The 25,667-nt window shown below is 40.1% G+C and overlaps 1 protein-coding gene across 5 annotated transcripts in view; it reads left to right on the top strand.

Moving 5' to 3' along the window:
* Nucleotides 1-25,667, top strand: part of NR1H4 (nuclear receptor subfamily 1 group H member 4) — a 56,571-nt gene extending 30,904 nt beyond the window's left edge. The window contains exons 3-9 of one of the 5 annotated variants that reach the window (XM_036252025.1): nt 4,051-4,191; nt 6,400-6,533; nt 8,716-8,814; nt 9,143-9,242; nt 11,770-11,916; nt 22,990-23,103; nt 25,058-25,667. In XM_036252025.1, the coding sequence (XP_036107918.1) occupies nt 4,051-4,191; nt 6,400-6,533; nt 8,716-8,814; nt 9,143-9,242; nt 11,770-11,916; nt 22,990-23,103; nt 25,058-25,296 (974 nt within the window). In that variant the 3' untranslated portion in view covers nt 25,297-25,667. Of the gene's footprint in view, nt 1-4,050; nt 4,204-6,399; nt 6,534-8,715; nt 8,815-9,142; nt 9,243-11,769; nt 11,917-22,989; nt 23,104-25,057 lie in introns of all 5 variants that reach the window. The other 4 variants (XM_036252024.1, XM_036252028.1, XM_036252026.1 and 1 more) reach the window with 4 other exon arrangements.

Genomic DNA, 25,667 nt, shown 5'->3' with positions numbered 1-25,667 from the left:
CGGACTCTGACTTGTGCATGTGGGTTTACGGATGTGTATGAGTTGAGAGTAGGGCGTGGTGTGTGGGTTCCACATGTATACAGAAGCAGAAAAGCAGAGTGCAGAATATTCTGCTTATTTCAGGGACCCATTTTACCATCCTAGTACTGTTTTCCTGCCAGCCAGGAATCCCCTGGTGCAATGCCAGCCCTGTCTATTCATCTTTCGTTACCAGGGCGCCTCAGTTCCTCAGTGAATTTCCTTTTCATTCATTTTCAAATGACTTCTCTGATATGAGCATTGTTGAATATGCACAAGATTGAGGCAGAGGTATGTGTATGGATAGATTTACATAACTATAAATACAGTATATGTACCCATATTTAAATAATATAGTGATAATATAATGTTGCCACCTCAGAGTGAAAGCTGATTAATTCAGCTATTGAGATGATAATGATTTCTTTCTCAGTTAATATCAGAGTAAAAAAAAACCTGCAGATTTTTCCTACACATTGTTCCTTTGACTCGTCTTGACTCATCTAGGAGTTTTATTTCTGTTAACTCTTGAGCTACCTGACAGTGTCAAAGGAAATTGTTTTTGGCAGGGGCTGATGATTAGTAGAAAGATTGACTCAGGTAGGCTAAAGTGGTCACTGAGCTCAATGATTTGGTACCAGAAAAAAATTATTTTTTGCCTATAGTCTCTTTTAAAATGCATACTTTGGTATTTGCACTCCCAATATCAACTTTGATCTGAAGCACAGCCTTTTTTAGGCTTTCTGTGGTTGAATTTGACATTTAGGAAAATGGTAAGATCTTTTCCTTCAGCCTCTGGTTACATAGTTAGTTACTGAGCCCTGATTATTCCTCATTTTCCTCCTCCCTTTTCTCACGACCCCCCCATCAAGTCCAGGCCTTGATCATCTCTTGGCTGTTGAGTCTCCTGTCTCCAGTCTCCCTGTTCTCCCTTTCTTCCCCTTGTACCAAGGATTCTTTCCAAATTGCAGGTTAGGTCATACCCTCCCCTGCCAGAACCCAAAACCCTTTAATGGCTTCTCTTTCTCCACAATAAAGACTCAACTCCTTAGGGTGGCATTCAAGAGCACTTAACCCCATTCTGCCCACCACGTTGCCTTGACCCTTTCCCACTGATTTCACTGCTCACGCTAACCTCCCATCAAGATAGATTATTCAGACTTCCTTGGCATTTCTGTAACCCCCTGCCTTTGCTCATTTCCCAGAATGCCCTTCCTTCTTCACAGTCTATGTTTCAAAATCCTACTTATTCTCCAAGATCCAGCTCAAATTCTACTTCCCTCATTGCTTCTGTCCTGATTCCCCCTACTCAGAATTAGTCAGAGTTATTTCCAGCCCATATAATGCCTTTTCCTCAAGGCACTCGACGTCCACCTATTGGGAAATTGTCCTATTGGACTTAGTTTACTAGAATAATCTGTATTGCCTTCTGCTGGAAAGAATGTCTTAACAAATATGTAAATCTCCATGTCTGTGATGCAATTGCCACCTGCCTCACCTTAACTTGGACACAGCCTTCACCAACATATAGTTTGGCCCTGAAGTGATCCCTTTTCATCTACATTCCAATAATTTATTGTTCCACTAGCCATCTTGCCATCCTCTCTTGTATTATGCTGGGATTTACTTCTTTGTCTTCCCACTGAGTTGGGAGCATTGAGGACAAGAATGCCTTACTCATCTTGGTATCTCCCCGGTCGGAGAATGCAGATTTCAGACCGTAGATACTTATTATTAAATTATTCTACTCTCTTGTCACCCAACAGAGGCTATGGTAATAGACATAGTGCTTAGGACTGTGGGCTTTGCCCACCTGGGTTTGAATCTTCCTAGTCCATTTGTTAACCATCTGATCATGGCCAAGTTACTTAACCTCTCCGTGGCTTTTTTCCTTCATCTATAATATGGGAACCCTATTATTATCTTCATCATAAAGTAGATATGAGTACTAAATAACTACATGCAGGTAAAGTAGTTAGAACAACAGCAAATGAGTACGTAATACATGTTAAAGATTACTCCAACAGGCTGTTGAAAGGGGAAGGACTCTTATTGTCTCGATTTTGGCAGAGACGTGAAGACAATAGATGCTACATCCCAAAGTGAGCCCCCCTGACAGTGGACAGTAAAACTACTGAAAGTGCTCACCTACGTGGCGGGTGTGAAGTGGGCAGGAGCTGGGCAGTGCAGAGCCGTCCATGGCAGAGCAGGGCCGCTCGAAGATCTGGCGCGTGGGACTAGTGTGCTGTGAACCCCACCCCCCCACTGGGAAGGCGTGAACACGGGGTGTGAGTGTTGCCCGCTGGGGTCCACCACCGGAATCCATAGCACTTTTGTGAGAATTAGAAAAAGGTGCCCCCACTTTCCCAGATAAAATCTGTATACCAAGGAGGGCCTTCTGCCCGAGCCCAGTGAAAGTGCTTTCAACAGGATCACCTAGGAGCTTGACACGGATCCCCTGAAGCTAGGGGACTGCAAACTGGCCTCTGACTTCACCTGAGAAGTTGAAGGGGCAAAGGAAGGGTGACTGACTGCTTATGGATAAGTGGGAGAGGTCTCTCTGCCCCGGAGAATCTGCTGGACCACAGAAAGTCGGGCGGGCATCGGAGTGCAGAAGGGGGCGGTGAATGTCCAGATCCCTGGATGCTGAAGGAGACAGGGCCGTGGGCTAGAACAGAGGTGTTCCTGCCCTCATCAGGGAGTTGCAGAGGGACGTATCCCAGGGATGGGAGGCGTTCTCCAAAGAGCCCCACCCAAGGAAGAAAGTCAATTGCAGAGACGTGCTAGCTTTAGAAGCCTGCTTCTGACAACGCAGGCCAGTGCTGTAGGTACTTTCCTGTCACTTTTCCCCTTGCCCCCTGCCATCCTCTCCTTACTTGCCACTCCACCTTGACTCTGGGAGTATCAGGAACTGTGCTTAGCCGGAAGGGGGACAAAGAGTAGAAGTGGGACGTGTGGAGAAGGAGAAGCAGAAGGGAAGCTGGTCATCTCCCCTCCCCAGCTCTGGACAGCTGAACTGTGGCAGTTGCGGCTACACCTTTGCAGGGCAGATGTTTGCTTTTAAGTCAAGGTTGGCGTTTTTATTATTATACCCAGCTGGGCATATTAAGTACTGAATTGAAAGCTGTTTTAAAAATATTTATTTATTTTAATTTTTATTAATTTATTTTTGTTACAGATGCTTCTCCTTTCCTCCCCTAGACACCCTCCTCCCCATCTCACCCCCTAACCCCCCAGCATTGTTGTCTGTGTCCAATGGTTATGCATGCATGCATATAAGTTCTTTGGTTCATCTCATCCACCACCTCTCCCCACCCCGTCCCCCTACTCTGAGGTTTGTCAGTCTGAACCATACTCCTTTCTATGTCTCTGGGTCGATTTCATTCATCAGCCCACTTATTCATTATATTCCACAAAGAAGTGAGACCATGTGGTGTTTGGCTTTCTCTGATTGGCTCTGAATTGAAATCTTGAATGTGACCTCTCCCCATCTGCCTGGTAAACAGCAACTCATTCTCCAAGGCTTAGGTCAACGCTCACTTCCGAGTCTGACCTCTTCCTCCAGAACTGACCATTCCCCCTGCCTCCTCTGCCCCAACTCAGAGCAGAAACGCTTAGTTTTACGTGTTCGGGTCTTTGCCTGGCTTTGCGCTCAGCGAGCCTGTAGACTCTAAGAGCGTAGGGATGACTTACTCCCTTTGTACCAATAGCACCTGGAATAAGTACCCTGGCACATAATTGACCTGCCGTGAAGATGTAATGAACATAATTTATCTTGAAAACTAACTAAGATTTGTCCTAAGAAAGGTTATCACTGAAACATGCCTTTATTTTTGAGAGAGAAACGAGAAATAGCAGCTTTCTGGACGATGCAGTGCAGTTGAAAGCCCTTGTCCACAGTACCCACAAGGACGCCTGGCTGCTGCTCCCCAGGGGTCGGTGAGAAAGCGCTCGGGCACCTCAATCGGAACGTGTTTTTCTGAGTAGAAGGTGTGAGGAGACTCTTGACTCCTTTCCGTGTTCCTTCCCCAGGTTTCTTCAGGAGAAGCATTACCAAAAATGCCGTGTATAAGTGTAAAAACGGAGGCAACTGTGTGATGGACATGTACATGCGAAGAAAGTGTCAAGAGTGTCGACTAAGGAAATGCAAAGAGATGGGAATGTTGGCTGAATGTATGTATAGAGGTATTCACATCAAGCAATTAAATTCCACTAAATATCTCTTAAGAAGTCAGATGTCAGGTAACTCATCTCATTAGAATGGTGTGTCACGTTTTAAAGAAAGGACTTACTAAGCCGTCTTGAGTTCTTGAAAAGGATAATGAACCATAAGGTTGTTCACACTGTCAGCTAAACAGCATTCTATCCACCGGGAAGAAACAGCCATGTTTTGTTGTTCATTGTTGCAGCGAGTTAGACGTGGAGTGAAGTGACATTATTTTAATAAAGGACAAAGAAAGGCAATCTAAATGTTTCCCCCAAATTGGATTTAATACCTTTTTAATTATTGTTTAATTAGCACAAAAATTCACAGTGGAGGGAAACATTAACAATAAGGCACAACTGCCTCTGATTGTCTAAATAGAGTTTTAGACCCAGTCGTTTTATTAAGAATCCTTCTTTTTTTTTTTTTTTTTATTGTTGCAGCTCTGAACCAATTTGTATAGGTTTACACAGGAAATTAACTACCCTGAGTTTTAATATCATTTGGTCCTTCAATCTGATTAAAAAAAAAAAAAGACACTGTATTAACTGTTGGCTTTGTGAGAAACCATAATCTTCATCAACATTTGGAATGCATGCAAGTCTATAACATATTAATTTTTCATTCTGCAAATTCCACAGACCACTCAGATTCTGAGATATGTCCTGTTCCCCCTCAAAACACAAAGAGACAAACAAATGTCACCAAGGGGACGATAACAGTCAGGGAAGGAATGCCATATAAAATGAGAGCCCGTGGAAGGTGATTCCAGTTCTATTGTCCCCAAACTGTACAGGCAGCTGGGATGGACCCAGAGAAATGATGCGTGCAGGAGGCAGAAAATAGGTCAGTGTAAATAATCCAGCTCCGGGAGGATGAAAGTTTTATAGTGGCCGATCACAATCTCCTCTTAGCATATATGAAACCAGAGACTGTAATAGGGGCTGCTACTGGAATCCAGTCTTGCCATGGAAACAATTACTGCGATACGGGGCGGTTCAAGTGGCTCATCACTTAAACATGAACTTGTCCCAGCCGAAGCACGGAGGACATTTTTCATGACACCACCTATAAGCTTCTATAACATCATGAAAATGGATTTGTCCAGTAAGAGATGCAGAACTTTCATATGATCCTAGAAACTGAATTCCCCCGACAAAGAAATTCCTGGAATTTAGTTTCATTAACATTGAAAGGATGAGGAAGTTAAATGGGAATATGGAAGATCATTCTACATTATTTTTTTATAGCTCCGTTTTATGTATAAATTAATGATGATATTATATGATTATTCAAAAGAAAATTTCTAAGTCCCTTGAGTTATTTTCAACTTTAAGTATGTTCTCAATAATTTATACAGTCCTGAAAATGGACAGGATTTGACATTTTTCCTAAAGGATCTTGACATTTGTTTTATTCAACATGTTTATGTGTTTTGTTTGCTTTTAAAATATTTTTGTTGTTTTTGTTAATCCTCACCTGAGGACATTTTTCCATTGATTCTTAGAGTGGAAGGCAGGGAGAGAGGGAGAGAGAAAGAGAAACATCAGTGTGAGAAAGATACATCAATTGGTTGCCTCCCGCATGACCCCGACCAGGGCTGGGGATTGAACCTGCAACCCAGGTATGTGCCCTTGACCAAGATCAAACCCACAGCCCTTTGGTCCACAGACTGACACTCTAACCACTGAGCCAAATCAGCCAGGGCTACTTATGTGTTTAATGTGAAATTGAATACATGTTTTATGGTGCAGTTATGTAAACACGCATGAAAAATAATATCAGTACTATGTCTTGAAACAATAACTTTCAAAGTTCCCTGGGACAGGAATAGGGAGTGTCAGTCTTCATTTTACTGATCAAATACCTTACATTTGTACAATGCTTTGGCATTACATCTTTATAAAAGGCTCATTTTTGAAAAAATGACATAACATCTCATGTACACAGAACACTGCAAGGTAGATATTATTCTCATTTTACAAATGAAGAAACTGAGACCCACGGAGGACACATTTTTTGTTCAAGGCCAAGCCTAAACCGTCAGAAGGGCTAGAATTGGCTCTATGCCAATTGCATGGGCACTCTCATGCGCCGACTGCATCTCAGCTGCCCCGTGACCACCCAGCCTACAGTCTTTTCTGTGCTTGGTTAAGTCTCTGTGTTTATTTTTTCAGGCTTGTTAACTGAAATTCAGTGTAAGTCTAAACGGCTGAGGAAAAACGTGAAGCAGCATGCAGACCAGACCATTAATGAAGACAGTGAAGGACGGGACTTGCGACAAGTGACCTCGACAACGAAGTCATGCAGGGTAATAACACGCAACGGTGTCTGCCAAAGCCGCCGCCACTGAGCTCCTAGGCATGTAGTGATCTGCTTGGGAGACCTTCCCATGCAAGCCAAAGCTAGGAGCGGAATTTCATTTCAGTTGGACATTAAATGGGCTTCTTTCTAAGCAAGAGAGGAATGCACTCTTCTGCGTAAAATTCAAATGCCAGCCGTGTATCAAGCGAAAAAGTGAAAGTTCTCCTCCCTGGCTCCGTTCCGTTCCTACTATTCAGAGGTTGCCAGTGAAAATGGCTTGGTGTATAAAATGGATTTTTCTTTTTTTTTAATGGATTTTTCAAATTTAGTTTTGATGATGATTTTTTCCCTGCCAGTGAGAAGGGGGTTCAGACTGGGAAGGGTGTGGACTCAGTAGAGGCTTGCGAGTTAGTCTCTATCGATGGGTAAAACAGGTGATGCCCATCTGTGTACCTACGGAGAATGCTCCCAGGAATCCTTTGAGCAGCAGGGACAAATAGAGGAACAGCATCTCATATGATTAGCTAAACAAACCGATAATGCCCAGGGCAGTTCAAGGAATTTTAATTTGCCCTCAGCTGAAGAACCAAGAATCTGTTTTTATTCAAGTCCCACCCTTCCCAATGTTTATTACACTGCTGACAAGGAAAACTTCATCCACATTAAGTTTCTCAGATGTCTTATTTTAGGTTTAGTTCGGAAAAATTATTTTACATGAAAGTATTATTTTGCCATAGTGCTCCGTCAGTAGTAACACTTTGGTATAAGGAAGCAAAGAATTAACAAAATTCTTCACTTTCTTCCAAAGGCAAGGGAGCAAGAGATGTTTAGGGCAGGAATTGTCCAGACTGGTGACTTTCTGTTTCTGGGGTCAGCTATTTTTTTCTGTAAAGGGTAAATATTTTAGGCTTTGGTCACATGGTCTCCATTTCAACTACTCAACGTTGAGTAGCACCAGTCATACACCAACCAGTGAGTTGGTTGTCTTCCAGAAGCTTTACAAAACCAGGTGGATTTAGTCCATGGGCCCCAGTGAGTCAGCCCCTGGTCTACATAAATATCCTCCAATGGAGTCTCCATGTTATATGTGGGAAATTTTCCTTAGTTATGACTAAACCTTGAACTTTCCCTGAACTTCTCTCTGACTGGGCTCAATTGGCTTTGTATCTAGATTATTAGTTACAGTGAAATCTCGGTTCTCGAACTTAATTTGTTCCAGAAGGCTGTTTGAAAATCCATTTGTTCGAAAACGGCATCATTTTTTTCCCACTGGAAATAATGTAAATTGAATTAATTCGTTCCAGATCCCCAAATGATTCCGTTTTAAACTTTCTTAATTACAGTGCACGTCTAATGTACTGTTTAATCTCTAAACAAACACATCTTTTCTTAGATGTATGGAACCACCTCTACTCCCCTCAGACGAATCACTTGCAGCACTCCAGCTGGGGTGTCTTTGAGGGTCAGCGTGTGGCTTCTCTGCTTGCCGTCACTGCTGGCTGTCACTGTCGTTTTTCCAAAACAGAAACACTTTTTCTACCTCTTGAATTGCCTGTGATCATTGTTTCTTTCACACTCTTAGCAACATTAGAACTCTTGATGGCCTCTTTATGTTTTAAAATTGTGCCAATTGTCCATTTTGCCAGCAACAAAAGCAAAAAACAAAAACAAAAAACAACAAAAATAGTCACAGCACAATTTCCTGAGATGTCAGCAGTACACGGACTCGTACTGGTGCATTCTCTCCTTTGTAGGTGGTCTGAGAGATGCTTTTCCTTATGCTGATGTATCAGCTTGAAAGAATTGTCAGGTCGAAAAACAAAGCTTGTTCAACAACTGAGACTGTTTTCCATGAACAACTTGGTATGGAACCGAATTGTTTGAGATGAGAGTCGTTCGAGAACCGAGGTTTGACTGTATTCCTAAGAAATACATGAAAGAAATATTTTGTTTTCCCTATTTTACTGAAAGGAGAATGAGTAGCTTGGGGCAAATTTAGTGAAATATGACATGGCTTTCCCAAGGACGCAGAGAAAATGATGACACATTATATCAGAGTGTATAGTTCCTGCCACATTTAGGGCTTTTCCCAACAATTTCTGATACTAGTTTACTCCAGATGACTGCATATATATATATATGCTTCATAGCCACTCTCCCTAACACCTTTTATTTTTTTGCCAGTGTAGGAGAAAACTGAACTCACCCTGGATCAACAGAATCTTCTACATTATATTATGGATTCATATAGCAAACAGAGGATGCCTCAGGAAATCACAAATAAAATTGTACGTACACTATCTGAAAATGCATGGGTTTAAAGTTAATATTTTATGGGGCTTTTACTATGCTGGAGGTGGAATGAATATAGAAATATGTTACTTTGAAATGATTAGAGCTGAGAATTTAAGTTATACATTTAAACTTTTAGCTGCATGAAATAACTACTAAGAAGTCTCATATCTATCTTGGTAACAGTAATTGCTCTCCCAGGATCTGAAAAATATGAGCTGGGTCTTTAAATGTTATCTAAGTCTGGTTCTTTAGCCTAATGATTTTATATTGTTTTATCCTTCTATCTACTTATTAATCACTTGCTTTTTTCTTAAAATTCAGTTAAAAGAAGAATTCAGTGCAGAAGAAAATTTTCTCATTTTAACTGAAATGGCTACCAGTCATGTACAGATTCTCGTAGAATTCACAAAAAAGCTGCCAGGTACCTTACATATAGTTACTTCTCTGCTCCACTGTGCAATATTCTGTGACATTTAGAGAAACAGGTCTGTTCATTGCAAAAGGAGAATGATCTCACCTCTGGTTTAATGTGTCTACTATAGACGTAACATGTTAGAGCCAGATAGGAATTTAAAATCATTTATGGTAACTCTTCCAAGTGATAAATTGGGAAACTGAGACTTTGCAAAGTTGTAATTCATCCATTTATTCATTTAATAGTAAATGTTTGTTGATACCTACTCTATACTGAGTACTTAGCTATTACCTTCAAGGAGAGTGATTAAAGACTATAATTTTTGAAAAGTGTATACAAAGTGCTGTTTGAACAGTGGGGGAGTCATTGCTGACTGTATTTGAGAAAGACAGGAAGGCTTCTGAGAGAGTCATATTTGAGTTGGGTCTAAAACAAAAAGGAGTTTTAGATGGCATGAAGGAGAAGGGGCATTTGAAGTCAAGAAATCTGCTTGTCAAAATATGAGTCGTGAGCAAGAGTAGAATTATTAGAGATGGGAGAAAGAATCCAGTGTGGTTGTAGCATAACGTCTGTAGCTCCTTGGCCAGATATAAGGTAAATTGGTACCAGGCTTAGTAGGCCTGAACTAAGAGTTTTAATTCTCATCCCCTGGGTGATAAAGAGTTCTTGGTGGCTTTATTTTTTTTGAGAAGGAAATGATGAGGTTTATGTTATAGAGATATAACTTTATCTGGCTTGCATTAGATGGATTTGAACAGGGAGGCTCTGGAGGTAAGGAGGACCAGTCCAGGCAAGAGGGCTTGAAATAAAGCAAGAGCAGTGGAAGAGAGGATAGGAAACAAGAGAGATTTTAAAATGATAAGACTTGAACAAGTGTTCGTCATGTGTGGGATGAGGAGGAGGGATTTATCCACAGTCACTCTGATGGTGCCCGTACAAGGAACTAGAATGCAAGATTGTTGTCTCCCAGGCTCCAATTCTTTTAGACACAATTTCAACGAAATCTAAGTTGATACATTTAAGTTGTTCTAAATATATATTAGTATATTAAAATCTCATGTCTAGAAGAATATGATAAATACCTTGTATAGCTACATAACACTGTAATATTAAATTATAGGAGGTAACTTCTGACATAGGATTTTAATTAAACATGCTAATTTGCCTTCTTTTGCCAGCATCATGGTATTATTTTATTAAATGTGTCATGGATAAGCATAAGCCTACATAAAAGTCATAAAATGTGGGAAGAAAATTCTTGTTATCATTTCTTTACTAACAATGAAAGAGGAACTTAATTTGTTATATGCTAATTAAACTAAAGGCAATCTTGATCAAAATCGAGATTACGCAAGAGTTAAAAACTGTGGGAGGAGACATTAGAAAGAGAGAAATATGATGGTTTTTCTTTTGTTGTTTATGGGAAAAGATTTTTTAGGTCAAATGGTCAGTTGGTCTTGAACCAAGAAATAATTGAAGACAAAAAAAAAAAATCTTACTCATAATGAGGTAGCTTATCCGAAAGCAATGGGAATATCTTACACAATTCTTTAATCCGTGCCTGGCCTAGTTTCTGAGGGAGAGAAAGAGTACAATTAATGTGAGTTTAATTTGCAAAACAAAAAGGAAAAATGAAAATACAGAAGAAAAGGCCACCAGCCCTTGAAAAAGAAAAATGTTTTAACAATAATTATAGAAATGATGTTACGAATAGTAGTAACAGTCATTCCCTTCTGTAGTTCATGGAGTATAACCTGTGCTGGGCCCTGTCCAGGGTGCTAGAGACCTAGCGCGTCTCCCGAGATTCTCTAAAAACAGTGACATTACTTCTTTCTCCTTAGCGTTACTCTCTTCTCTAAACTCCAATTGCTACTTAATACTTTGCTAAGCCATTTAGACCTGCAAGCATTATTTTATCTCTGTTCGTGGTGTGTGTGTGCGTGTACACGAGCTTGTGTTTGGTTCCCATTCACTCAGTCATTTCCCCACCCTGAGTGATGTAGTGCTGAGCTCAGAGACGTTTCCTCAACATGACCTTGATTAGTTTTTTAAATTGGAAATGCTACCCATTCTCCAGATTGACTAAAGATTCATAAGTTGTTCACATATTCCTTTAAATCTCTGGATACATGTACAGATTTTTCTGACTTGTGGATACTTCCCTTCTGCAGTGTTGACCTGTGACAGCAGATGTAATTAAACAATGGCTTAAAGAGAATCTGCTTGCCTCTAATTTTTGAGGGTTGCTTCATCTGTATCAGCCTGTCTCTACCATAATATATACATATTTGATGCGAGTTTGACATCCTCTTTTGCCAGACTTGTTTATCAAATCCTACTCAATGAAGATAAAAGTCAGCTTCTATTTGGAAGAGAACAATAGATACATATTGACTCAACTTGTCTACCCAATCATAAAGCAACTACACAATAATTTTATGAAAATGTTTTATCAGTGAGGATCGTGGTGATGATGAAATACTGTGGTACCACATTCACAGCTCCTTGATACTGATTTGCTTATTGTCTTCAGGATTTCAGACACTGGACCATGAAGATCAGATTGCTTTGTTGAAAGGGTCTGCAGTTGAAGCAATGTTCCTCCGCTCAGCTGAGATTTTCAATAAGAAACTTCCAGCTGGACATGCTGACCTATTGGAAGAGAGAATTCGAAAGAGTGGTAAGTGGTTGGTTAGTGGTAAAGAGAGTTTGCTTCTGCAGGTAAGAATTTGTACAGCCCATGAAGGCAGGCCTCTTGCCTGTCTTATGCAATGTTACATGCCCATTATGACCAACATGGAGAATGGCTCTATAAAAATATGTGTTAAATAGATGAGATTTTTAGAGTCTTGGTACAAAAATCCTTGTTGCAACAGCAAAATATGAGAATATTCTTTTCACTGCACTGAGATGAAGGGCCACAGGAGGGATTTTTAAAAAATTGGAAAATTATGCCCTGGCCAGTTTGGCTCAGTGGTTGGAGCATTGGCCTGTGGACCAGAGAGTCCTGGGTTCGGTTCCTGCTAGGGGTACATACCAAAAAAAAGGGGGGGGAATTAGTTTGATAAAAAATATAGCATAAAGGAGCTGTGGTTATTCAGTCCAGAAAAAAATTCATTCATTCAAAGCCTCCAAGTCTGAATGCCTATGTAGCAAACTATTATCAATCTTTATTCAACAAAAAATAAGAAGAAATAATAATAGCCACAATTAGATATCATTTACTATGTTTCAGAGATACTGTTCTAAATACTTTGCATATATGATTCCATTGAATCTTTGAAAATATCCTATGAAATAAGCACTATTATTGTTCCTGTTTTATAGACAAAAAATCCACGTGTCTCAAACACTGTGCTGTACTGTCTGTCAAGAGATAAATGAAATAATAGTATGAGTAACTCAGTTTAACTTGTCATAGAAGAATATTGTAACACGGAGGGTCAAGTGAAAGCAAAATGTTCAACAAAACAAAACAGAAACAGACCCATAGAAACAGAGAACAAGATGATGGTTGCCAAAGAGGAGAGGGTGGGAGGATGGAAAAAAATTGTGATGCAATAAATAATAATATTAATATTAATAATAATAAAAGAGAGACATCAGAATGAATTACCAGAAATTCTATGCAATTTATCTTAGAAGATACTTAAAATAGGATACGTTCTTATTTTCCTGAGAGATTTTATATATAGGTTGGGAGTATGAATGAGATAAGATGACTTTTGAAGATTTTGTTTCTTTTTTTCAAAATAATTTTTCTTTATTGATTTTTAGAGAGAGAGGAAGGGAGAGGGAGAGAGAGATAGAAGCATCGATGAGAGAGAACATCAATTGGCCACCTCCTGCATGCCCCTCACTGGGGATCTGGCCCACATCTTGGGCATGTGCCCTGACCAGGAATCAAACCAGCAACCTCTTAGTGCATGGGTCGACTTTCAACCACTGAGCCACACTGGCCAGGTAAAGATTTTGTTTCCTAAAGTATCATTATCCTACAATTGACTGGAACATGTTTAAATACTCATAAAGCCAATATTCTAGAATAGGAATTGGAAGAAAGGTTTTCAGGCATTTCTGCATCTGTGATATCAGTAAAATAATAAAAAATTTAAAATTATTTTTAAAAGCAGCTTTGCATAGTCATTATGTTTTCTCCTCTTAGTTTAAAACTGAAAGCATAGTTAGTATCATTGGTAGATTTGAAAAACACTTTTAAAGACACATTACTCCTATACTTTCATTGATTTTTTTTTTTTTTTTTTTTGGTTTAACAACTCCGTAAGAGCAAGGTACTATGGTGGTAGTGAAGAGAGGACTCAGATATGTTCTTTCCCCTTGGAAGCTTACAGTCTAGTGCGAGGATATAAACTAGAGAGATATGTAAAGAACTAGTTAAAATAAAATGTGGAAGAGAATAACAGAGAGAGATGACTTCCAGTTGGAAGGGGTCGGGAAAGGTTTCATTGGCATTTTTGCTGGACCTTGAATGACATTTGGTGTGACACTCAGAGTGGAGGTGCAGGAGGTAAGGACCACAGGAGCAGAGGACTGAGGCAGAAAGCGTAGGTTATGCACACAAAGAAGGGTGAGTCATTGCGCTTGATTGAATTAAGAATTGTATTAAAAAGAGATAAAAATACATATATAGTTAGAACTAAGTGGTTGAGGACCTTGAATGCTGGACTAGAGATTTTATTCTTTATTTCCGACATAATGGCGAGATGTGGAAGATTTTTGAGTGGAAAGGGAAAACATCAAATTATGCTGTACAAATCTTCCAGTAATATTAGGATAAGCCAGGATGGGAGACACCTGGTAGGAGGCAGGAGGTTTCAAGGATGTGACCCCTCCTGCTGGGAGAAATAGAGAGGAAGGGAAGGTTCTGAGAAAAAAATGTTATTGCAGCTTTTTGCCCTTTGAAAGACATTGTGTTGTTGAGAAATATGGATTCTAGTCCTGGACAGATTTTATCACTTACCTGTTCTGGGTCTTCATTATTGTGTGTATGCGTGTGTGTGTGTCCAGGAGACTGGGGGTAAGGAAGAAGGGTTGAACCAGGTAACCTCCAAGGCACCATCCAGTTCTACAATTTGTATTGCTTTTCTTCTCTTAATTCTTCTCAATAAATTTTTCTGACTGATGGTTTAGCCAGTCACTCAGCCAGCTCCTTAAGTATCTTTGTTTTTTTATTTTTATTTTATAGTGGTAAAAACATTTAACATGAAACCTACCCTCTTAACAAACATTTAAGTGGTATTGTTGATGATACATACAATGTTGAACAGATCTCTAGAATTATTCATCTTGCTTAACTGAACGAACCTCTATACCCATTGATTAGGAGGAGGAAATAAGTAGTTACCAATAAATGGGCAAGTATCTTGATTTTAAAGTTACAGTTAGTAATAGACAGTTCATCTTTGGAAGGAGTTAAGGATGCAAGCTGCTGAATTTTCATAGTCCAGGCCATTGGATGTAAATTAGTGGTTCTCTCTATGCAGAAAATTGTTGTGGCTGTGGTCTGTGATGGATGAATCCTCTCCAGCTTAACTTAACAGCTATTTGGTCCTGGTTTCCATACACTGTGACAGTGCTCTATTTAAGAAAATTCATGAGTCAAATAAAAATGGATGACGAGCTGGGCTGGTGTGGCTCAGTGGATTGAGCATTGTCCAATGACTGAGAGGTCTTGGCTTGATTCCCAGTCAGGGTACATGCCTGGGTTGTGGGCTCGATCCCCAATAGGGAGCATGCAGGAGGCAGCCCATCGATGTTCATCTCTCACATCAATATTTCTGTCTTTCTCTCTTCCTCTCTCTCTCTCTCTTAAAAAAAAAAAATGACTCATGTGACAATATATTTTTAATGTACAGATATGTCTCTTTAACTATCAAGGATCTTACTCTGGTTGATGTGTTCTTGGTTTCTCCATGAAGAGACAGTGGTGATTAAGAATCTAGCCTGAATCTAGGCTCTGCTACCTACTAGCTGTATGTCCCATTTTTCTTGTTGTTGTTGTTAAAAACTATTGAAATAAATCCCGTAACTAGTTTGATCTCTTTGAAATCATGTCTAATTTTAATCTGGACTTGATATGAAAACTCCATAGACAGGGGCTGCCTCTTTTTGACTTAGTATTTTATCCTAGGTACCTAGTACATGCCTGGCTTGAAGTGGGTGTTCAGCAAACATCTGTGAAATGAATAAGTGGATGGGTGGATGGATAGATGGATGAATTATTATCTTGAAGCTATGAGTCTGGGCCATTTATTTTCTTTCAGATGGTTCTTCTCTTGAATATAGAACCACTCCACTCATCTCTGCAGGTCTAGTCCTGCCCCAGGCTCAGCAAACTCTGGGGAGCCCAAACTGCATCTAATTTTAGAAACTTGGTTCAGCCTTGTTCCTTGTGACAATCCCTGCCTTCCTGTGTGAGTCCATTTGGTGACTCAGAAAGGCTTTCAAAGTTGACAAGTAAATCATGGAGAATGATCAGAAACGTGTCGAGCCACACAAGTCTGAGAAAGGCATTCCAAGATATATAGCATTATAATATAATAATGTAGAAAGTTCAGAAAGGTGAAGGAACAAAAGAGCATCCATGTAGAAGACTCACAAGTACTTTAATATTAGAAAATAATATTCATGGAGCTGAAATTGTAGTAAGTGTGAGATTATTAAGGGCATTGAATGCCACAAATGTATTTTAATTTAGTCCTCATGTAACGGGATGCCTTTGTAATATTCTGACCAGATGTGACATGACCATAGAAGTACTAGAGAAAGATTTAGCAGTAATGTGAAGGACGGTTTAGAGAGATCGAGACAAGTAGCAGCAAGACCCGGGGTGACACCAGTGCAGCAACTAGGTGAGCAGTGGCGAGGGTCTTGCAGGTTAAAAATATGCAATAAAAAAGGATCTTGCTTGATAACATAAACTTCAGAATTTGCTTCTGCAAGTTTCAGAGAAGTTCAAAAATGAACTTTTCCAGCATGCGACCTCTATAAATCAGTATGCATCTCTCTAGTTCATAAGACACTTTACCCAAACATCAACCACATATTGTGAAAATAAAAAGCATCCCAATTCACATGCTGATTAGTATTTTATTATCTATCATGGTGGTTCTGTTTATTAATATTTATGAACTTGCTTCTCCCAGTGGATTTTCAGAACATTGCCTCTTCCACACACCACATAAAAAACTGATCTTTTGAGATGACCTTTCAGAATAACTTTTCATTCTTATGCAAATATAACACATTCTTATTTCTATTGTACATTTAATTCCATAGTAACATAATATCAGTTACCCTGTTTATGTCTACACGACTCTTTAAAGAATATAATGTAAGATTTCTTTTCTTGTTCTCCAAATTTATACTCCTTTGTTTGCTATTATTAAATTCCAATTACGTGCACAAAGATACTGTCTCTTGAGATACATTTACTTAATGAGGGGTACAGTATCTATTTATGTGAATTGAGGCATCAGAACATATATTTGACACAGCCTGTGGTTAAGTTGTTTCTACATAATTTCAGTGCATCAATTTCTTTATTTGTAATGTAGTTTTATGAAAATTAGATTTTTCAGGGGGGATTTTTATTAAAAATAGGAATAACAATATAATACTATAAAATATGATAGAATTGAAATAGGCTTGCAATAACACTGATGGAGTTTACATTTTCACATCGAGGAAATTAGCAATAACTTCTCACAAACCAAAGAAACGTATTCTGTTAATTACAAATAGAACTAAGCTCTGCAATTCATAGTATTTTGTGGCCTTTTGTGATCCCCATAACAGACAGAAATGAAATATTCAAGTTAGTAAGTATTTATCAAGATGACAGTATATCTTGTGATTTTGCAATGGTTTGCTTTCACACATATATCATCTTGTTAGTATTCCCAATGGCCCCTGAAGGTGGGTGCTATGCTGCTATTTTATAGATAGGAGAACAGACTTAGAGAGGCCAGATGACCTGCCCAAGGTCATACAGTTAATCAGCAGAGTGCCAGGGGATGAACACAGCTGTTCCACTCAGAGCCCAGCACTTTCTCTCTTGTTGCACCTGTCACTCACTAAGATCAAATATTTGCCAAATATCAGCTGGTACGGAATATTAAGAAAGACCAGTAAGATATGGTTCCTGCCCTTTGGTTGAGAAAGTATGAGCACGGCTAGCAATTTAAAAATGGTTTTTAAGTAAATGATAAAATAAATAGAGACAGTGAGGTCAGAAAAAGAAGAAATTCTCTTTTTAAAAAATCTTATTATTGAAAGTATTACAGATGTTCCCCCCTTTTCCCTTCATTGACCCCTTCCTCCACACCCCCACACTCTCCTACCTTCCCCACACTATTGTCTGTGTGAAAGGAGGAATTCTTACTAAGGTGATAGTCATAGGTTACAGTAGCATAGTAAAGTACATTGTATATAGTATACCATATTTCTTTTTCTGCTCTGTAAATATATGTAATTTCACTGCTTTAGACTTGGAAACAAATGAAAACAATGATAAGAACTAAATTTTCTAAAGAAGCAGATGTAAGCTGTTGGTTCCAATACTGTCTTTGGAAGAAAGGTTAGACATAAATAAATAAGAGTATATTTATGAGAAATGTAAATGCTTACATAAAGTTTAGAATTCGTAACGCCTCTCCTCTTGCTTTTCAAAGTGGTAATAATTTAATGTAATAATTCTGACATGGATAAATTTGGGATTCAAATTATAGGAAGAAATTTTTTTTTTTTTCAAAATAAGGGGAAGTATTAAAGTAATATAAGAGCCAGTATTTCCACTGGCTGTCACCTGTGTTCCCTAAGCCTTTTATATTTGTCCCATTCTGGACATCACATATTTCTGTGTCTGACTCTTCCATGAATCTGTCAGCTGCTTGAGGTTTATTCCCAGCACTATCACAGCACCTGGCGATACTAGATGTACGAACATTGGTGGGTCTTACTGAGATGAATCCAAACCCTGTCAATTCCTAAGCACCAGTGAGGTCTAATTTGGCTGGGTAACTTTTAGCCACTAGGACTAACGGGAAGTGTGTTATTTATTAAATATTTTGTATTAAATATTTCCTCTTGCAAATAGCTTTTTTTTTTTAAATTGCTAATTTGTTGGCAGCTTCTTACTTAAGGCCAACAGTAGGGCATGAATGACTCTGAGTACAGCCTGGCAGTTAACACAGAGAGGGGCCAGGGTCCAATCTCTGAGCACCGTGAGAATGTTTCCATTGTCTTCATGGCATCCTTTCCCCCATCACATCTCATCACCTTCGTCACAAGAACTGGCAAAATGGAACATTGTCTGATTTATGAATCTCCTACCACGTCTCCAGCAGCATGCTAGTTACTGAATTACTAAGGATACGGAGAGGAATAAGAAGCACCTAGGGAACACGCTGTCCTGGTCAGGCAGCGTGCCAGGCTGGGAATACAGCCGTTGGTTCCTACTCGCATAACATTTAGATGGTATTTCACATTATAATGGGATGGAGAGAAATGAGTTGTGACAGGTGCAATAGCACTGAACATAGAGAAGGGAGCAACTAATTCTGCTACTGTGACAGGAAAGCTCCGGAGAGAATCAAAATTTGACTTTGGCCTTGAAACATGGATGGGCTTCCCTAGCCTAACAAGGATCCCCTGTATAAAATGCACACTTATATATCACACACACACACACACACACACACACACACACACACACCTATCTCTGATCTATTTTTGTCTGCAATTAAAACTAGAAATTAATTAGGAAATAAAATACATTTATATTTACTTATTTTTAAATTTATTTTGTTGATTTTAGAGAGAGAGGAAGGGAGAAGGAGAGAGAGAAACATCGATAAGAGAGAACATTGATTGGCTGCCTCCTGCATGCCCCCACTGGGGATCGGGCCCACAACCTGGGCATGTGTCCTGACTGGGAATCAAACTGGTGACCTCTTAGTGCATGGGTCGATGCTCAACTGGGCAAAAGACATTTACATTTAAAATAACAACTTACAAGAGCATAGTGCTAATTCTATCAAATGATTATTCTTTCAAATATTATTTCTGATCATTGAACAATTAATTTATCAATCACAGACCTCTTTTTTAAAAATAAAAATCAAAACAAGAAAACATTTGAAAAAAGAAAAGGAAAAGAAGAAACAGAGGAACAGAGACATAAATGGTTTATCACAAATTTGGACTTTTTCACAGTAGTCTTTGTGATTAAGTTAGAAAATAGCCCCCCCTTGTGACCAAAAATCAGCAAATTGGGCATAAAGAGCCCCGTTGAAGCCAACCGTAAGCAAGCCTCCAGAAAGGAGGAAGCAGGAACATGGGGCAAGACCGCTCCTTCAGGATGATGTTATTGTTACATTTCTTATGTTAGAAATTGCTGTTTGTAGAGACGTAAAGCACCCCTTTGTTTATGCTGTTGTGGTTAATTCTGATTTTATTTATTTATTTGCTTGCTTCTTTGTTTTAGGAAAAAAGAGAGAGATCGATTTGTTGTTCCATTCATGTATGCATTCATTGGTTGATTCTTTCTGTGCCCTGACGGGGGACCAAACCCACAACCTTGGCTTATCAAGATGATGCTCTAACCAGCTGAGCTACCCAGCCAGGGCTTCACTCTCATTATTGCTTCTAATTCAAAAGCAGATTTATATTTGATCCATCTTGTAGAATTATTATTTTTTAAACCCTTCTATTACTGGTTTTATTTATTTTTATCTGTTATCTGTTTTCTACATTTTCTCTATGTCTACTTCTGTCCTGTAAACATGCACAAAGGTGAAAAATCTCAATAAATATTTTAATCTATTTCTTTTCCAAAATTATCACCTGCAATTAGATAACTAGTAGAAGTAACACCTTTGAAAGATGAGTGGGGATTTGGAAAGATGAATAAAATAAAACATTAGGTAGTCAGAAACAATTTCTAAAAATTAACTATTTTTAAATCAGCTGTCTTTAATATATCCAAATCTCCACATACTATTAAAATAATGGCATAGTCATCAGTTATTATTTTAGATAACCACAACTGATTGGTATAGTCCCTAAATGCCAAAGACTCCTTGTTTGAAGGTGTAAAAGAGCAACCTTACCAAGACAATACAGATCCCAGTTAGCTTTACTACCTAGATAAACGCTGAGGCAAATCACCGATCAGCCAATTTGTATTCATCCCTAGGAAACAGCAAATGGCAAAAGCAAAACATAGTTTTTACATAGCTTTGTAAACACAAAAGTATATGAGCTTAATCTAACTAAGGTTTTGATGAACTGAGACTAAGGTGGAACTAATGTGTTGACCCAATTCCCCTGAATAACAATAATAATAGCTCTTAGTATAATTATTTGCTCTCATATTTATGGAGGTTTTACTATTAGCCAGGCACTCTACATGTATTATCTCATGTACTACTATTATAATTCCCATTTCACAGATGAGGAAACTGAGGCTTAAAGAATTTAAATGATGTGCCCAAGACCAAGTCACAGGTCAGCTTTCAAACGCAGAGCTGGCTCACTGCCTCTTAATTACTGTTTGTTAGGAGCCAGGGCTGGTATTCCCAGGCTCACCCACTCCCACCCTCGCACTTTACGCTCTAGCTAGCTGGGCCTGGATATTCAGTTCAAGCTAAACAGCTGAGAGAGGGCCACCTTCCACATGATGTAATCCCCAAGGTGCTCAACAAAGACACCATTGTTAGGAGAGCCCAATAGCATGCTTCAAGCACCAAAAGTCAAAGGGGGGAAAAGTGTGGCATTTTGACTAAAGAGAAAGGCCAAGGATTCAGTTTGGGACCATGCTTTAGGTTCTTCTAAAGGTGAGGATGTAGACCTTCTGGTCTGTGAAGTGTAATATTAGATGATAATTACACCTCCTAGAATCCGGAATCCAGTTTTATCCGGGTTTGTTTCTCCAGGGCGCTGTCTCTAGGTCTGGTGTGGGTTGGGAAGGAGCAGTGTAGTCTGGCCCAGTCCTGGGAACTCATGTTCATCTCAGGTCACCCATCGGCCACCTCATTCCCTCTCTGCCTCCACATTCCACAGGCAGAGCCCTCCTGGAGTGGATCCATGTGCAGAACAGGCACTGAAGGAATATTTGTTAAGTGGAGGAAGTGACACAAAGGAGTCTTAATTTAGAAAGTGGATAAGCTAGGTGGAGAAAAGGAGGAGGATATACAGAGTAGAAAGAACAGTGTGTACAGCAATTGGGCAACTGCCTGGACTGGTGGCTCAGCTGGGTGGAGTGTGTCCTGTGCACCAAAGGGGCAGGTCCCGCCCGGTCAGGGTGCGAGTGGGAGGCAACCTATGATGTATCTCCCACATTGATGTTTCTCTCTCTCTCCCTCCCCCCTCCGCCTCACCCTCCCTCTCCCTCTCTCCCTCTCTCTCTCTAATTATTCAATAGAAACATATCCTCGGGTGAGGGCTAATCAAACAAAGCTGGGCAATGTGAATCGTTAGGGAACTGCAGCGACTGAACACGGCCGGGCAAAGTCTGTGTGATGTGGGGCGAAGGCCGTGCAGCTTCTCAGCTGAGCCAGGACTCTGGCGTCCGCTAGCTTTGGTCTGAGTCCTGCTTCCGCCTCTCACCAGCGGTGTGTCTTTGGGCACGTTATACAACCTCTCTGTGCCTATCTCATGGGCTGTTAGAAAGATGAAACAAGATAAAGCATAGGGGTGTTTGGAACAGTGCACTCAGCAGGTGTGAACGCCTGTGGTTATCATGTGGGTGAGTGGGGGGTGGGGGACAGGTCCTGGAGTTCCCTGCGTAGAAAGGAAGACCAGTGATGCCGAAAGCCAGAGAGTGTTTGAAGGTTTGTAGGAAGGTGGAGTCAGGGTGTGATTTGAATTTTAGAAAGGCAATTCTGGGAAGGGTGCAACGGCACTAAACTGAAGGCAGGAGGACCGGTGAGGAAGCAGCTGCAGTCTCCCAGATGAAGAGGATAAAGACTTAAACCAAGTTAATTCCAGGTGCAGTGGAGAGGAGAGGGAGCCCCCATGTGGTTGGCAGGGCTAATCACAGGTGTCGGCCCCGGACCCAGGGGGAGGGAGGCTGAATCTGTCAGGCAGGGCAGTTGGGTGGGTGAGGATACCAGTCACCGCGGGTGGGAGCACTAGGCAAGGGGTGCATTTGGAGGAAGATGAAGAGCTGAGTTCTGTTCACGGTGTCTTGAATTTTGGACGTGTTGGGTTCGAAGAGAACAGCCGAGCACCAGTAGGCAGTGGATAAGCAGGTTTGTTACTTCAGAGAGCGATCAGAATTCTGATAAGAACTCTAACCATCATTAAGTGGAGCTGTTTACACTTCTGGGCTGAAGAACAATACTTTTGGGGGTGGGGTATTTAAGATGCTCTCTCTGCTTTGATTATAGATCTTAATATTAAAAAGTTGAACACATGCCATCTAGAAAATGGTGAAGTTGGGAGATTCTTTGGGCAGTTCAGGAACATTATTATTTATTGTCAGACAGTAGTGACTAAAACAAAGGCACTGCCAGAATTAAAGACAGACAAGTCATTGATTTAGTTATACTTTGAGGATTTTATTAGCTGACCTTTGCCCTGCCTTTGTCTGGAACACATAATTTATAGCCATTATTTAAATGCGTGCAAATATTTACGTGTGTATATATGTGATGTGTTTGTAATTTTACACCTTTCAGTTATTCAACAACTTTGCAATGCCTCTGCAATGTTCCAAATTTCCCCGCAGGTATTTCTGATGAGTATATAACGCCGATGTTTAGTTTTTATAAAAGCGTGGGAGAACTGAAAATGACTCAAGAAGAGTATGCTCTGCTTACAGCGATTGTTATTCTCTCTCCAGGTAATTTTGATGTGAGATTTTTATGCTATTTGTTCATTTTTTTCAGTATAATCATAACAGTGTTTATTAAAGAAAACCTGGGAAACACAGAAACATAGCAAAGTGAAATGGCCGATAATCCATCTGCTTCCATTCGAACCATGTTAACATTTCAGCGTATTTCTTTTCTTTTCTTTTTTTTTTAAATCCTCACCCGAGTATATTTTTTCTTTTTTGGTCCAGATAGAGTGAGAGGAAGAGAGAGAAAGAGAGAAACATTGACGTGAAAGGGACACATCGAGTGGCTGCCACCCGCACGACCAACCAGGGCCGGAGACAAACTGCAACCGAGGTTCCTGCCCTTAGCAGGAACCAAACTCGGGTCTCTCTGTACCGCAGGCTGGTGCTCTAACCGCTGAGCCAAACTGGCCAGGGCTTCAGTGTATTTCTTCTTGGCCTTTTTTTCAAACCTGACATTCATTTCATGAATGCATTTTTTTTTTTTTTTAATCCTCACCCAAGGATACTTTTCCATTTATTTTCAGACAGAGTGGGAGGGAGAGAGAGAGAAAGAGAAAACATTGATGTTAGAGAGACACCCTGATTGGTTGCCTCCTGCACGACCCCAACCAGGGTGGGGGGACTGAACTGCAACTGAGGTGCATGCCCTTGACCAAATCAAACTTGAGACTCTTTGGTCCGAGGTCCGATGCTCCAGCTGCTGAGCCAAACCGGCCAGGGCAATGAGTTCACTTTTAGTACCTACTATGTACTAAACGTGATTCTAGACATGGGGGATATAGTCATAAAGAAACAGGCAGGATACAGCTCCATGGAGCTCACTACATTCTAATAGCGGAAGAAAGACAGTAAATGAAGAAACAAATAAAAATAATGGGGGGTAATTATTGAAGGAGTAACTGCTACAAAAAATATAAAGATGAGAATATAAAGAAAGAAAGTGGCAGTAGAATGTTATTTTAATTAGTGGCCACGGAAGACTTTTCTGAGGGGTTCTTGAAGCAGGGACCTAAATTAAATTACATACTTTTTAACATAATAGAAAACATACTGTCTTTTTTTTTTTTTGAAGTGTACTTTTCCTTTTTTGAAAATTAAATTTATTGGGGTGACTTTGGTTAATATGATCATATGGGCTTCAGGTATGGATTTCTGTTACAAGATCTGTGTATTGTACAGTGTGCCTACCACCGAAGGTCAAATCATCCTCTGTCACCATATCTTAGGCCCCCTTCACCCCTCCACACCCCTGCCCTAAAGTGTACTTTGCTTCAAAAGTCTTTCCCCGTGTCATCAAAATATTATACTGGTAAAAGTTTATTGTAATACGTGCATCATATTCCATTGCATCGATGACCAATGATTTACTTGATTTTTACCATATGTTTGGATATTCAGAATTCTTCCAATTTTTTTGTTGTTCTGAACAACATTGCAATGAATACCTCCATACATGTATTTTTCTATATTTTTTGCTTAAATTATTTGGGAGTAAGTGATGCCGCATTCATAATTTGTGGCCTTAACCCATTTTATGCATAATATTAAATCAGAAGCTAGTTGTTACTTTGCTGTATCATGAAACTATTATAGTTAAAAAGAAGAAAAACATTTTGGCAGTACCTACTCACGTTACACATGTACAAAGCCTATGACCCAGCAATTCCAGTCCTTGGGCTGTACCCACCAAAATGGTACCTATGTTCACCATGTAGGTTCTCTTGGGGGCATTAATTGGAAGGGGAATTTAGGGAGGCCTGTACATTTGCTATATCTTGATCTAGTTGTGATTCTGAGCACATGGATGTGCGTGTGTGAAAATTCATCAATTGAACGCTCCACTTGTACATTTCAACGGTACAACGTGTGTGTTACACTTCCAACAGGTTAGCCTTACTCTACGTCAAACCTTCCACTTTGTAATTGTGTTGTTCTGTGCTAAACTTCGAAACAGACAGACAGTACATAAAGGACAGAGAGGCCGTGGAGAAGCTGCAGGAGCCGCTGCTTGAAGTGCTGCAGAAGCTGTGCAGGGCCCACCGGCCTGAGGACCCTCAGCACTTCGCGCGCCTGCTGGGCCGCCTGACGGAGCTGCGGACATTCAATCACCACCACGCAGAGATGCTGATGTCCTGGCGGGTCAACGACCACAAGTTCACCCCGCTCCTCTGCGAGATCTGGGACGTGCAGTGAGGAGATCGCAGGCGCAGGGCTGGCCCGCCATCGTCCCCCCAGTATAAGTCTGATGTGTACCTTTCCTTTACTTCATTTGTACCTGGTTTCACACAAGAATGCCGATGAATATTTATGTAGTAATTATGTAACTCCCACAACTGTAAATACGGGGCTAGGTAGAATGACTTCCTCTACTTTGTATTTTACACGGCTTCAGGGACTCTTCAGTTCGAATTGGCATGCCCTGTTTGCCTAATTGAATTGATCATTACTTCAGTTCTATCTGTTGAAACAGGGAGAATCTCATTTCGCTCTTCGTCTTCCCTTATTGCATAGATTTCATTAAGCAGCTGTGTGCACCTTCGGCAATAAACTGAACACAAAGGCAA

The sequence above is a fragment of the Molossus molossus genome, unplaced genomic scaffold (genome assembly GCF_014108415.1).
Source record: "Molossus molossus isolate mMolMol1 unplaced genomic scaffold, mMolMol1.p scaffold_m16_p_10, whole genome shotgun sequence".
Taxonomy (NCBI): Eukaryota; Metazoa; Chordata; class Mammalia; order Chiroptera; family Molossidae; genus Molossus; species Molossus molossus.
Note: the sequence above shows the minus strand (reverse complement) of the source record. Positions and strands in the feature narration are given on the sequence as shown.